At 26.5% G+C, this 16,155-nt stretch overlaps 2 protein-coding genes across 3 annotated transcripts; both read left to right on the forward strand.

The window, feature by feature from the left end:
* Positions 1-6,192: 6,192 nt before the first annotated feature.
* Positions 6,193-10,126, forward strand: LOC132951120 (uncharacterized). Of its 2 annotated transcripts, none has more exons than XM_061022837.1 (3): positions 6,193-6,528; positions 8,480-8,823; positions 9,764-10,126. In XM_061022837.1, the coding sequence occupies exons 1-3, from the start codon at positions 6,380-6,382 to the stop codon at positions 9,784-9,786; spliced, it is 516 nt and encodes a 171-aa protein (XP_060878820.1). In that variant the 5' UTR covers positions 6,193-6,379; the 3' UTR covers positions 9,787-10,126. The 2 variants fall into 2 exon arrangements, with proteins under 2 accessions (XP_060878820.1, XP_060878819.1); XM_061022836.1 differs by having other exon boundaries at positions 8,480-8,819.
* A 2,901-nt stretch (positions 10,127-13,027) lies between these two features.
* Positions 13,028-16,076, forward strand: LOC132950857 (uncharacterized). Its single transcript, XM_061022454.1, has 4 exons — positions 13,028-13,223; positions 13,305-13,437; positions 13,954-14,053; positions 15,883-16,076. Exons 1-4 carry the CDS (start codon positions 13,220-13,222, stop codon positions 15,946-15,948), a joined length of 303 nt encoding a protein of 100 aa, XP_060878437.1. The 5' UTR covers positions 13,028-13,219; the 3' UTR covers positions 15,949-16,076.
* Positions 16,077-16,155: the final 79 nt, after the last annotated feature.

Below are 16,155 nucleotides of genomic sequence, written 5' to 3' on the forward strand. Positions count from 1 at the left end.
CATCTCCTCTTACGAGTTACGTCTATATAGTAACATATTAAGAAGAATAAACTTGCTCAAATATTTAAATTGAAGAGTTGACAATATGCATTTGTTCATACTTCAACTTCTAGCAAAATATAGTTATTAAATCTCGTCTCGATCACAAACAACGAAAGTTGGGTGATTTTATGATGAAGTTAGTGATAACAGAACCACTGAAATGAAAAATAAAAATAGAGTAACTTAATGACCACGAACTAAGATATCTTAGTCCATGTTAAAGACAAAAAAAATTCTTTAAAATCTCTGACTGTGACAGAATGTCACCTTCTTCAAAACGACCTTCAGGGATTAGTGACATGAGGCGAATCTCTGGGGCTAGCTCTTAATATTACTAAATGTCCAGTAATGACTTTTTGTCGTATTAATGCTGTAATCAAGCATACTTCGTAAATAATTCCCCCTTAATTACTTGTAATAATTATGTATAAATATGCACATTCAGATAATCTGTTGTAAGGCTCTTAAACTGCTAGGTGTCATAAACCGTGTCTCTACAGACTTTCACTTGCTCACACCACTAAAAACTCTTTTCTGTTCCTTAGTCCGTTCCATCCTTGAGTATGGACCCGTCCACCGCTTCTGCACGTAGCATGATAGAAAGGATTCAAAGAAAATTACTCCGTCACGCTACTTATAAACTAAACATATCCTGTCCAAATCACGATTACACGCCAATCCAACGCCTTTTTTTCTTAGAAAGCCTCGCTGATCGTTGTCATTCAGCTAACTTATCATTTCTATCTAATCTTCTTTCCTCTAAAATTGACAGTCCAGAATCACTATCCCGTGTCTCATTCAATGTCCCCTCCCGCCGTACACGATCATCTGTTTCATCACATATACCTTTCTCTTCCTCAAACTACTATCTTAACTCACCAATCATCCGTCTTATGCGCATTGTCAATACTGACCCTGCATTCTCACTGTAAAATTGAGCCTCGTTTCCATAAAGCAAATTTACTATTATATTCATGTATTAAAGGGTTCGTCCCGTATTGTAAAATAAAAAAAAAAATAAAAAAAAGTAAACTAAGTTCCTCTACTTTAATTTTACCAAGTCGAGCACTGCTGCAGGGAACATAATAGCGAAGTATCTACTTATTATATTTCTCAATATACATTATATACTAGGTATATAGGTATAGCACACCATTTTTGTATTTATTGATAATTTTTACTTCAAAATAACCAAAATAGAAAGTCTTTTATTTTTAGGGGGTGCACAAGTTCGTTTATTGAATTTGTGTATTTTATTTTTCGTTCATAGTTTTTATTTGTTAGAATTTTTTTTTAACTGACACAGATAAGTTGAATAAATAATATAATTACACAATGGTCACTTGTCACTATATGGCAGAATTCCACAACATTTATTAATTACCTATAAATAACTTAAACTAAAGCCTCGTGCTTTGGCAAAAAGTGCCAAAACTAAAATATTATGTAGGCAGTGTTGGGTAAATTACTTTTAAAAAGTAATGAAATTACGTTACTCGTTACTTCGATTATTTCTATTTAAATTACATTTGCGTTACCTAAAATTATTTTTATCATGTTACATTAATTTTTCATTAATAAGGTAGTGCGTTACAAAAAACGTTACTTTTTTATCGTTTTTTTAACCATATTCAATTCATATGATTCAATTATTATGTATATATTTTACAATCATCTCACCTATATGGCTATATAGTCATAAGTCATAAATCATAATTAATTTTTATTAAATTGTATTTTTAAACCGAACTCTTTTCTTTCTGCTAATGAAGTGATAACATTTATTCCTGGAATGCTTAATAATATTGTTAACTATTATTGGAATCAAAAATAAATATAATTGGTTTTTAATTTTTCTGGGATATCCTATACTTGTAATACTTAAGTACATTTAAAACTATTATTTTAAGAAAGTGGAAAATAACGCGTTAGTGCGTTACTTCATAGAAATTACTTTTCAAAAGTAATTTTGTTACAATTGCGTTACTTTAAGTAAAATGTTATGAAATTACTGATGTGTTACTGAAAAAGTTATTTCGTTACAGTAATTTGTAATTTGCGTTACGTTACTACCCAACACAATGTAAGTACCTACCTATTATAGATTTTTTTAATTGATCTTGAGCCCGGCAGCTGAAGCCATTAGCTATTTTAGTTTACTGTAGGTTATTAAGTCGGTAGGGGGAGGAACACGTGTGCGTTTTGTTTTGGCAGAATTTTTGATTAGGCACCCGTAGGTATCTGCCATGCCCGGGTGGGGGATGGCAGCACTTTTTTTCCGGACACCATGACTATTAATTATAGTTTGCTTACTAAATTGTGACTGAAATTGAGGAACATAAAGAATAAACATAAACATAAATATGCAGCATTTTTTTTGGTATCTTATTGAATAGTACCTATATTTAGCCACCTAGGGTTCTAAATTTGAAATATTTCTCTTGAAATTTTTCAATTGAAGTATTTCAAAATTGAAAATTTCACTGTTCTTGAAATATTTCAATGAAATTATGAAAAATATTTTTTCTTCTTTTAAACGTGTTCGGTTATAGATGATTAGAAACAATAAATTGATTACACACTTAGAATTAAAGAAAAACATATTATTTTTGTTGATTTATTATTTCATATTTGTATATATTCTATATTTTATAGTGCTGAAAAATATTCCTGGCATTATTTTGAAAATAAAAACTTTTTTTACATGAGTTTTAAAATATTGTTGTATATCAGAAAAGATAATGGTTTGAAATAGAGTTGAAGTCAATTCCAACAATGAATGAAATAAAAGTGTATTTTCAGTAATTATAAAGTGTACAAAAGTCGTATAATATGTGTGTATATGTGGCTGAGTGATGTGAAGGTGCTCTGGCCCTCTGGGCTCATTATTTAATACTTATATCATATAGTTTGTTATAACTATTATAAATTTGTTAAACAGCTTATAAATTATATGTAAATATGTTACATATTTTCTTTGTTTACAATAAACAAACTTTTAAAAATATTCACTTAGAAGTTGACGACTATAAACTTTTAGGTATAATAAACATTTTATTTTTATTTTTCATCAAAATGAAATATTTCAAGAAACTAAATTTTATGAAATTTTAAAACCCTAGCTATACCACATAAATAATTACCGAGGATACAGTAGTAGGTACCTATAATTATATATTTTGATCTAGTACCTACAAAATTTAACAGTTTCAGTTCCTCTATAATTATTTTAACCAACACCTATTTTTATAGATATATTTGGCTCATTTTGTACTATTTATAGACATTTTAAATGTTCAACTTTTATTATAGTTTTTTATTTGATTTATCTACGTCAACAATTTCGTTTGTGACTTTGTGTAAGTAAAAAAGATTGAACGCACATGAAGCGTTTTTTAACTCGTTCAATTGACTTGTATATTCTGATTTAGAGTAAATAAGGCTCTATATAATGAAACTATGCTTCAAAATCGATCTTTATCAATTATATATAATAATTATAATATTAGTTAATTTTGTTAGGCGGGCTGTAGGCCCCCCCCCCTAGAATTTTAACCCTATATAATATATATATATAGGGTATCCTAAGAGGATTTGCCCATTGCGATATCTCCTGAGATAATAAATATATCAGAGACAAGGACTACACATATTAATTTTTTAATTTAAAAAAGTTAAAAAAATTATTTTTTTATTTTTTATTTTTGAAAGAATTAAAGATAGCCAATTTATAGAGTTTATTTTTGTGAAAATTTTGACTTTTCAACATTTTATTTTCATTAATCTCATGATTTTTAATAATTTTTTTAGTTTATTTGTAAAATGTCAAAAAACCGGTTTTTGTCCGGGCGGCGAGTCCCTCTACAGCTAATGGGTATATGCTTACGGGACCCCCTGTATAGTTACGCCTATGGACGTTGTACAATTTCTTTCAAATATCTCACATAAACGTTTAAAACTATTAGACTGGAGTACTGGACAAAATAAAAATAAAATATTGTACCTAATTATTAATTTTTAATTTTTTAAGCTTCCCTCCCTCCTCCTTCCCAATTTCAAAATCCTGCGTACGACACTGTGATTTATACATTTAAATGTATTAGGTATATATAATTTATTGATTACTGTAGTAATTTATATTATAATTATGTAATATAGTATAAACCACGGTCTTAGAAGATAATATAGAAGATATTAAACTTTTTTTTTTTTTATAGAAGATATCTTCTAAGACCGTGGTATAAACTATTAAACTATAAATATTATAATATACCGTCTACCTAATAAGGCTAATATAAATATATTTTATAGTTTTATACCTTATTATATATATAGAATATATATCTTAATTTGTGGTATATTTCTTGATTGGTGAATTTGATTTTTCCATGAATTGAATAACATTCATATTTCAAAAATCACATTTATTATTTCATATTGTATCAGACACGCGGGCGTCGTATAGTGTATAAGTGTATTTTCAGTAATTATAAAGTGTACAAAAGTCGTATAATATGTGTGTATATGTGGCTGAGTGATGTGAAGGTGCTCTGGCCCTCTGGGCTCATTATTTAATACTTATATCATATAGTTTGTTATAACTATTATAAATTTGTTAAACAGCTTATAAATTATATGTAAATATGTTACATATTTTCTTTGTTTACAATAAACAAACTTTTAAAAATATTCACTTAGAAGTTGACGACTATAAACTTTTAGGTATAATAAACATTTTATTTTTATTTTTCATCAAAATGAAATATTTCAAGAAACTAAATTTTATGAAATTTTAAAACCCTAGCTATACCACATAAATAATTACCGAGGATACAGTAGTAGGTACCTATAATTATATATTTTGATCTAGTACCTACAAAATTTAACAGTTTCAGTTCCTCTATAATTATTTTAACCAACACCTATTTTTATAGATATATTTGGCTCATTTTGTACTATTTATAGACATTTTAAATGTTCAACTTTTATTATAGTTTTTTATTTGATTTATCTACGTCAACAATTTCGTTTGTGACTTTGTGTAAGTAAAAAAGATTGAACGCACATGAAGCGTTTTTTAACTCGTTCAATTGACTTGTATATTCTGATTTAGAGTAAATAAGGCTCTATATAATGAAACTATGCTTCAAAATCGATCTTTATCAATTATATATAATAATTATAATATTAGTTAATTTTGTTAGGCGGGCTGTAGGCCCCCCCCCCCTAGAATTTTAACCCTATATAATATATATATATAGGGTATCCTAAGAGGATTTGCCCATTGCGATATCTCCTGAGATAATAAATATATCAGAGACAAGGACTACACATATTAATTTTTTAATTTAAAAAAGTTAAAAAAATTATTTTTTTATTTTTTATTTTTGAAAGAATTAAAGATAGCCAATTTATAGAGTTTATTTTTGTGAAAATTTTGACTTTTCAACATTTTATTTTCATTAATCTCATGATTTTTAATAATTTTTTTAGTTTATTTGTAAAATGTCAAAAAACCGGTTTTTGTCCGGGCGGCGAGTCCCTCTACAGCTAATGGGTATATGCTTACGGGACCCCCTGTATAGTTACGCCTATGGACGTTGTACAATTTCTTTCAAATATCTCACATAAACGTTTAAAACTATTAGACTGGAGTACTGGACAAAATAAAAATAAAATATTGTACCTAATTATTAATTTTTAATTTTTTAAGCTTCCCTCCCTCCTCCTTCCCAATTTCAAAATCCTGCGTACGACACTGTGATTTATACATTTAAATGTATTAGGTATATATAATTTATTGATTACTGTAGTAATTTATATTATAATTATGTAATATAGTATAAACCACGGTCTTAGAAGATAATATAGAAGATATTAAACTTTTTTTTTTTTTATAGAAGATATCTTCTAAGACCGTGGTATAAACTATTAAACTATAAATATTATAATATACCGTCTACCTAATAAGGCTAATATAAATATATTTTATAGTTTTATACCTTATTATATATATAGAATATATATCTTAATTTGTGGTATATTTCTTGATTGGTGAATTTGATTTTTCCATGAATTGAATAACATTCATATTTCAAAAATCACATTTATTATTTCATATTGTATCAGACACGCGGGCGTCGTATAGTGTATAAGTGTATTAGTGTATTACCCGTATGGACGGGACGTATCTAAATAAAACATATTTAATAAATAATAATAAATATCAAACAACATTGTATTGAGAATAAAATTTAAAACCTCGACTACCTACCTAAGTATATAATTTAATAATATTATTAATGTATTAATGACCGCATTCGTATAAACTTTAACAATGTTGAAGTTGAATAAACACAAAAATAATATAAAAAAACCTTATCGCGATAATGTTCGGCTACCATTACGTATGGTGATATATAAAACTGTATCTCGTGAAGAATTAACTCAGTATTCAAAACGAGATACAAACCTAGCACAGAATCGGTAAGTATTCGGTTTAAGTAACTATTATTTTTAAAATTTTTTTTTATTGAGTCTTAAACATTGAAGTTTTGGACATCTTTGGTTATAATTTGAAGGTTATTTTGTAGTTATTTAAGTGTGGGGGAAGGTATACAGTTGGTTGGAACTCGTTTACACATGTATAATATATTTATATATGTGGTGAGAAATTTGACACTAAAACTCGTGTGGTCACCCATCCGGGAACATTGACACCGGCTGATGCTTGCCTTCAGAACAAGTTGATGACTGAAGCCAACTACTGAACATTGTGAATAACCGCGCCACATCAGGACCAGGTCACCTATTTCTAGACATATTTTAATTGGTTTGTCTTTACTGGTTTTTTAACTACCTCTATTAGTTAGCTATCTTTTCGTTGTTCAATAAGCATTTTATTATATTGTCTCCCAGACATAATATTTTGTACTTTGATAAAAGTGCCTCATTCCAAATAAATTCAATATTTGTGTCAGCATACATAATATATTATTATGTGGAAGTTTATTTGCCCCAATGAATTATTTCAAATCAAAACAGAGGAATTATATATTTTTCGATGAAGTTAATGCTGATCCAGTGGCGTAATTACGGGGAGGGGATTTTAGTGTCGTATCCCCTCCCCCCATGACTTTTTTTCAAACTGGCGAACCATATTTATGTACATACTTATTTAATTCTATAAATATTATTATTTATAGGTAGGCACCTAAAGATATAGTATATTTTAATTTTTTAGAAACAATAAATAAAAACCCAAATCCCCTATGGTAGGTAACTAAGATAATAAACACTAATAGATATTGCAATATTTCACAAATATGTTGAAATAATGCAGTTTAGCTCGATTTTTGGGTTTTTTTTCGGGAACTAATAGACATATTTCAATGAGTTAAGCACAATGGTGCAACCAGAATTTGTCGGCCGGACTTAGTTCCAAGGTTATAATATTCTGAAGTACAGGATTTTGGGTAAATTATGCATACGCAGATCATTCCACGAATCTACGTAAAAAATGCAGTTTGCTCCAAAGCGATTTTTAGAAATTTTTTTCGGAAATCTATATATTTCAACGAGTTAAGTACAATTATGCAATTAGAATTTGATAGTCAGACCTAGTTCTATGGTTATAACCTTTGAAGTTTGTAATTTTGAGTATTTTACGTTTACGCAGATTAATCCATGAATCTACTCGAAAAAGTACATTTTAAAACTTTATTAAATATTAGGTATGTAATTATTTATTTTAATGTATACATGGTATACAGCCTATACAGGTTACCTACTTACATTACATTATACAGATTACAGAAAACAATGGTTGGACACTTGGACTGAAAGGTTTTTTTGATATAAATCAAAATTTTTTTTTTGTGGGTGGTAGGGATTATTGTTTCAATCCCCCTCCCACAAACATGACCAAAATACGCCACTGTGCTGCTGGGCTGCTTGTGATTCCTTCAAACATTTAAGACTAACAAAAACATAACTACAAATTGTTTTAAAATCCCTTCATTCATCAGTCATATCACCATGATAAAAAATTGCATTGTTTATGGGTAGGTAGGTACCTATAAATATTTTACTCGCACGTGAATTTTAATACTGATTACAACATGTTTGCACATGAACCCCCAAAAACGGTTTTCCATCCCTGATATATACCTTTATATTATATCTAATAAAAATATATAAAATTGTATAGGTACCAACTCAATAGTCTATATTATACATGTTTAGTAGCTTGTAAGTTGTAGAGTGTTGACTAGACTAGAATTATCAGTTATATACAGACATACAGTATATCGATTAATGATTATTAATGCAAATAATACAGTATTACAGTTTAATTTAATATAATAACATTATAATTAATAATTTATTTGTTTCCAATTTTAATATAAATGTATAATACTGTTTTATACGCTTGTAGGTACATAAAATATGCAGACGTTGATGATGAAATGTATACAGTCAAGAATGTTCAAAATAACAATAATTTTGTGCAGACAAATATAAATTTTGATTCTGCTAAATCATGTTCAGTCCATGATATGTTTAATAAGCCTATTAAAAATAAAGTAAATTTACAGTTTGAAAATGTGATTTCCAAAAACCACTCATTAAAATTGGTTGAAAAAAAAATCATTCAAGAAATTAATGTATACAATGCAGTAGACCTTTTAAAAATCAATAAACATGAATTATATCACCAAACTAAATTTGAAATGAATCAAGTTTTATTTGGTTTAGATGAAAAAATTTCAGAAGACGTAGGTATCCTATTTTAAATCGTATACATTATAAATATTATATTTAGTTCAATTCACAATAATTTGAAGTTCCTACCTACTTTTTTTCGTAGTTCCATATACCTAACCTCTCTAGTGTTTTTTTTTTCATTTTTGATTAAGGGAGGGAAAGTAATGAACGATAACCACGCATTGTATTTCAATGTTCCAGTTTTTCAGTGAGGTATATTTATTATTATTTTTTTTTTTCAAACTCCGTGCGAACCCAGATAATTCAGCTTAAGTATTATATATATTAGGCCATTACATTTACCTTACATATTGTTAAATTTAGAATTTAAATAAGTCATAAATGTATAATTAACTTTTTATACAAAGTAATGCTGTAAGTTTTTGTATGTTAAATTTATAATATGTGTTTTTTAAATACACAATCTGCATTCACCATGGGTTCCTACATGTATATATGATTAGTGAGTACCTATATATGAGCTGAGTAAAAGAGTAGGTACACCATTGAACAGCTTGATGAAAGAAGCCATCTTGGGGAAGGGAAAGTGGGAAACTACCAGCTATTAGTTTTTTTTGTATTATTATTTATTGTGTGTTATTAACAACACATTTGTTCATGGTTGTGAGAGTTAATAATTTTAATACAAGTATACAACCCCTGTAGCTCTATGCTGCAAGATTTTTAAACTTATTAAAGAGTGAATATTGTAGGTAGATACAGTAAAAATATTATTACATGATATAGGTACCTAGTTATTATTGATAGGCGATAGCTACAATTTTACTTCCACCGATAACAATAAACATAACTTTGAGATATTTATAAAGGTATATAGGTATTTATAGAATATATATTAAATTTGCACTTCAAATTATTGAATATATTGAACTATTTTATAATTTATTTAATTAATATTTGTTGTACATTTTAATTATGAACACATATTATATAGAACACAATATCAAAACAGAATGATGATTTTAATACACTGGAAGAAGAAAATACTAGTATTACATCTACATTACAACATCAACAATTCTTCAATACTAAGCACTTAATGAATGGATTGCATTTACTTGGGATTTTTAATAGAAGTGATCTTCAGGCAACAAAAAACATAAATTAAAAAAATACATAATATATTTACAACAATGTGTTAAAAAAAAACAAAAGTTTAACATGTCACAAAAATGAATCATCAAATGATTAATTTGAAGATTAAAATGTTTTAGAATCTGTAAATTGTATACCTATAATCTAAATTAGCTGATATATTTATGTAATAGGCACCTGCCACCTACCTATAGACCTATAAGCTAATGGACAGCGCATTCCACTCCGCCCTGCATTCTATGCTAGGCGATCATATAAGTATAACTAGAGAGCCTATACAAAAGATAAAACTGAGAGAGAAAGAACATTAAGTAGTGATGGAGCCCTCATAAATTCCGCATAAGGAAGGAACTGTATAAATTTTACTACTTTGTTTCTTTTCTCGCTATCTCTATATCATACCCCTAATTTCTTTCTTTAATTTATAGGTCTATGCTATAGGCTATAAGCCTATAACTATTTTACACAAGTGCATATACTGTATTGACAAAATAATACTAAATTTGTATATTTATGTCCTAGGCCCTAGCCTAAGAGTGTTAAATACTTAAATATGTATAATTTAATTTATAATATTGTATATATGATACAGGTACCTAATTAAAATGTATAATGTATTATGTAATCTATCAGTGGTGGATTGAGTTAATTGATATGAGCAATAGTGTGGCAAAGAGGATAATCGAGAAGCTTATTTTTCAATGAGACATAATATTTATTACTAAATAATTTAAAATATTTTTTAAACAATACAAAATACAATTTTTTTTTATTATTATTATTTGAAAATTACAATCTGTATTTACAATACAATAATACTATAAGTAAATTAAATATCAAGTGTACAAATATACAAATTTCAAAACAAGTCAAAATATTTTTAAAATGCTTATATAAACATTCAGTGAAAATGTCATGTATCTACAATAGATGAATATCTAAAACCGAAATCGATTTTGTCAAAAACCGATTTTGTGTAAAAATTACCGTTTTTCCTTAATTTTTGTTTTGTTTTTCCCTGCGTTTTTAAAACTAATGAGAATTTTAAATTTTGACTTCCCAAATGCACCAACTAGATTAATTTTCACATCAAATAACTGAACAAGATACTGTTGAAGAAAATCGAGGCAGTGATACTGCCCCAAACGGTGATGACAGAAACAAAAAAATAACACATCATTATTCATTGTAAAATCAATATATTCACTACTCCTCTCAGGATCTCAAATATAAATAATACAGAGTTAATTATACACATGTTTAACAATAAAACAAATAAATATAAATTAAAGTGTTTAATTAATTATTAGGCTACAAAAGAAATTGAAATAAACAAAAGAAAAACTGTTTCAAGCAGAGTGCAGACAAGAAAAATATATTTCTTAAAAATTAATTAATATAATAAAATTGTTGGCTATATTTTTACAAAAAATCAAATCAAATATTTTATTAAATTAACTAGTTATGTACAGAAATGGTAAGTGGAAGATATTACTCAATTACTGCAGCTTGATAGTATCTGGTGTCTTCGACATTGTTATTAATATCATGAAAACCAGAGGTATAGAAAATTAAAATTATAATATTCTTAATTAAAATAAATTAGTTTTTTTAGTCTTATAATGATGACTGATGGCCGCAAAAAAATATTTACATGATTTATATAAATTATAAGTAGGTAATTACTAAATAGCATTACTCCACAATAATATAATAATTATATAGAGTATTATTATTATTTGGTACCTAATAATAATTTATACACTTAGATAAATTATTTGTACATTAAATCATTTTAAGTAATTTTCAAGATACGGATACTCATACTTTAAATTTAAATATTATAATTTAATATGATAATTATTAGGTAATAAACAATATATTTTTATAACTTTTATCTTGATGTAAGATAAACTATAATTAATAAATAACTATTAGGTACATATTTAGTAAATCAAATTTTAACCTTTTGTAAAAATGTATTATATATTAATTTATCTTCATTACAATATTCCTATAGGCTATAACATATTTCATTTTAAGTTTTATGTTTTTATAATCTGATTGGGATATAATTATAATTTTAATTAAATAACACATTTGTTTATTTTAGTAAATCTAGATTACTATTTATATTAACATAATTTGTAAAAATTACTACCCAAATCAGGATATTATCTATAAGTCACAACACAAAACACTCAGGGGTTAAAGTGGGGGGGGGGATGCAGGAGGACTCAGTCAACCCTACCTCTGATGACGGTTAAAATGCGTCCCATTTAACAAATTAGGATTTTATACATAAAATTGTAAATTTAACGCTTAAAAGTTAATACTATATGGAGACATTAGTCCCCTCTGGAATTTTTCCCACTTTAAACCCTGAGAAAACAAAAAAAATTGTCAAAACAGTCCAAGTTGTAACTACTTCTTTAATATTATGTGATAACTACTTACTTATATGTATACTATTTTATGTATTATACTTAGGCACATTACCTATTATTATTAATGTAATAGTGTTTTAGATATATTTAAAAATTTTTAAGAGAAGGTACCAAATACCAATATTAGGTAAATATTGAATCAAAAGTAAATATAAAGAAGTAAGTATATATAAATAGATTTGAGTTACTTATAATATATAGAAATTATTAAATTTGTAATGGTCTGTATTCTGTTATCTGAAATTTTGCTATAATTTTCAATTGTAAACTTCTAGGCAGTTGAATAAAGTATATCATAAGGCAATAAATTATTTGCAATATGAATACCATACGTTAAAATTATCTTATTGAAATACCAATAAATAAACGTAGGTACACACAGGTATTTTCCATCATAAATACAATATTTATAATATTTAATATTTTTGATTCATTGCAATAAAACACAATACACATGTGTCTAAAATATATTACAGTGTCTAATGCAATTATTCAAACATTTCAAACACCCGGCCTTCGAAGCTTGTGGTGCTCCCGGTGGATATTATTTAAACTACAAATTTGCCGTCGAAAACTAAGCCAAGCCGAGTGTTATCACTTATCACCTTCTCTTCTCTAATCATCGTGGTTTACAGTGCTTACACCTTATCGGCTTATCAATCAATTCATTGTTCCAAAATGTAAAATTTAATTTCTTAATGAGTTTAACGTTTAAATTTCTGTTTTATTTTAATTTTCAACTGTTATACCGCATTACTGCATAGTGTATAGTATTTACACCTACAAAAATCAATATAATTTGTATATTGTTATTTTTTATTTCAACTTTGTTATTATTTAGTTTCAAAATGAGTCAGTTGAATATCCTTAAATATTTTACTTTAAGTTATTTATCTATTTTAATTATTTAATTCTATACTTAACATTTTTCAGTGGAAAATAAAGGGGAGTTATATAATTTTATACAATTTAAACTACTTGCTCCAGATGGAATTAAGAAATGTCAAAATATAAATAATGAAGAAAATAATGGACAAACCATTATTTTAGATAAATATAATTCAAGGTGATCATATACATTTATTTACTGTAGTTTTTGTAACTCATTGTTATAAATTAATATATCAATATACTTATTCCATACAAATGTGTTAGAGAAAGAAATAGTAAAATAAAAAAATGAATATAGTAGGTAAGTAGGTAAAAAGAACTCCAAATTTCTCATTACATATGAGGTACAAATAAATAAAACAATTATGTCTCTCCCATTTGTATGTGTGCATAAATGTGGATTTTCTATTTTGAATATCGACATTTGGTATTGATATCAGTATTTTGGTATTCATTAAAAACTACTACAAAAGTTTGAGATGTTGAACTTTTAATCAAACCTACCTTACAAACACATTATTATTTTTCAATCAGTTAGTTGTTACTTATTATTACCCATAGATGTAACATTAATTATTAATTAAGATTATTTAATTTCAGTAATTTAATCAAATTTACTGTTATTGATCAGTGTGGCTGTGTAAAATCATAATAAATTATACCTGTATCTTTAATTTTTATACAATTTCAGAGATTTTTCAATTATAATGAACAGTTTGAAGACATTCAATCATATGAAAATGAAGAAAAACGAAAATTTAAATAACCTAAATATTTTTTTTAATTATATTGTAAGTTATTAATTTTAATTAAATAATATTGTTGAACAATAGTTTCATTATCATTATTTTAATTTGAGTTAGTGAAATAGCCAATACGATAGTTTTTAGTTAATTTACACAATTTTTTTAAATTAATATGGGTCAAATCAAAATTATTTTACTTTTGTGGTGTAGCTTCTATCCGAGTTGACACGTTAAACGCAAATGTCAACCCGTTGTTGACACAAGTAGGCGGGCGCCCATGGCCGGTGTCAATCTGTGGTTGACATAGAGTAACCTATTTTGTATTGAGTCTTTTTTTGTGGCTATAGCTGAACACATTTAAAAATTCTATAGAACATTCATAACCGTATTGACAATTCCGTAAAATCTACTAATTTTACAATTGGCGACAGTCGCTCGCAGGTCAAATGATGTCGGCCACTGGCGTGCGCATGCCAAATTGACGTCGGCGTTCAACGTGTTGATAATATGTCGTACCTATGTAGAAATATATTATTTAATTTTTAAGGACATACTTATCATGTCATCTCTACCGAGTGATTCATTTAACATAGAACACTTATTATTCAAAAAGCATACATTTTTACATTGTTTCTAGTTCTTAAAAACAAAATTTTATATTATATATATAATATGTGCTTTAATATTTTTTATAATTTATTTATTTAAGTTTTTACTTTTTTGATTGATAACATACAGTTTTAATTTCATATTTCAAAGCAGAATATTTTTCTAAGTATTTCGATACATAAAAATCAAATTTAGGACAAGTAAACTAGGTACTTGTAAGTTATTTTATAAGTTATAAGTATTTAAAGTTTTAATGAGTGAAGTGGAATGGTACACGGTTTGTGGTTATGCTGCAAAATGTTAGTCCACTACTCTGCTCAATTAAACCTTAAATACTTATAACTCATATAGTCATAAACAACTAATCCTAAATTCAATTATTGTATATCGAAATACTCAGAAAATATTTTGCTTTTAAAGATAAAGTTAAAAATGTATGTCGTAATTAAAAAGACTAAAAACTTAAAAACTATTAGGACAAAAATATAATTTTTAAGTAAAAATGTTGTTTTTTAACGATGTGAAACCACATAAAAAAATATTAATACTTTTTGAATAATGAGTGTTATATGTCAAATAAATCACCCAGTATATAGTTAAATAAGCTTAAACAAAAAACTTGTACACAAAACCATATATTTACAGTTATATATTAAAATTTAAAATCCAAAGACATGAACAACAGTTTTGTGGAACGAGTGTTAAGAGGTGACGGACAATATTGTCAGTGATAAGCATGAGACAAGTTATATCACACAGTGTAATTATAAACTAGCATTATCATTATTCTTTCTAACTACATACTTTGTAGTTAGTGTAACTGGAACACAAGCAGTTATCTCCAAAATTGAAAATGTCTTTAAAATATAAAAATGATTAAACAAGTGTTGCCGAAAATGTTTGTCCCGTTTTTTTTTATATAAAATTTTAAAAAAGTTAGAAAAATAAAATTTTATATACAACATTAGGGAACTGTGAAACAAATGTGTATCATACTTTTGATGTTATAAGACTTACTAAAAAAAATACTATGCTATCCTAAAACTTCTGAGCCCTAATAATTAAACATTGCATTTAGAGCATTCATTTGATTACAAATATATATTTAGTAAGGCAATCTGTCCAAGATGAAAAAACATCAACACCTGAGTACGAATAATGAATATATATATAACTAATTCACTCTCATTGTTATAAAATTTTGTAAAAACAAGATTTTTGAACTAATTATTTGTACATACTTATATATTATATTTGTTTTATAGAATCACAGCAAAGAAGCCCACAATAAAGCACTAGCAATATTCAATTCAAGGTTAAATAATAAGTAATTTGAATAAAATTTAATGAATTTAAATTAAATATTATGCTAAAAAAAAAAATACACACTTATTGTTTTTCTAGAAGAATTGTCTTTATAGTTGATATAATAATAAAATGTTTATTTATATGAGAATAATTTAAGTTTTTAAAATAAACATGTTTATTTATATACATAATATATATTACTGATTTTACTGTTCATTTATTTTTTAAAA

The sequence above is a fragment of the Metopolophium dirhodum genome, chromosome 8 (genome assembly GCF_019925205.1).
Source record: "Metopolophium dirhodum isolate CAU chromosome 8, ASM1992520v1, whole genome shotgun sequence".
Taxonomy (NCBI): domain Eukaryota; kingdom Metazoa; phylum Arthropoda; class Insecta; order Hemiptera; family Aphididae; genus Metopolophium; species Metopolophium dirhodum.

Excerpts from the sequence above, each read along its gene's own strand:
- LOC132951120 (XM_061022836.1), top strand. The coding sequence starts at position 6,380 with ATGTTGAAGTTGAATAAACACAAAAATAATATAAAAAAACCTTATCGC. Across the intron at positions 6,529-8,479 it reads ACAAACCTAGCACAGAATCG|GTACATAAAATATGCAGACG; the intron begins GTAAGTATTCGG and ends ATACGCTTGTAG. Across the intron at positions 8,820-9,763 it reads ATGAAAAAATTTCAGAAGAC|AACACAATATCAAAACAGAA; the intron begins GTAGGTATCCTA and ends CATATTATATAG.
- LOC132950857 (XM_061022454.1), top strand. Across the intron at positions 13,438-13,953 it reads TTAGATAAATATAATTCAAG|AGATTTTTCAATTATAATGA; the intron begins GTGATCATATAC and ends ATACAATTTCAG. Across the intron at positions 14,054-15,882 it reads ATATTTTTTTTAATTATATT|AATCACAGCAAAGAAGCCCA; the intron begins GTAAGTTATTAA and ends TTTGTTTTATAG.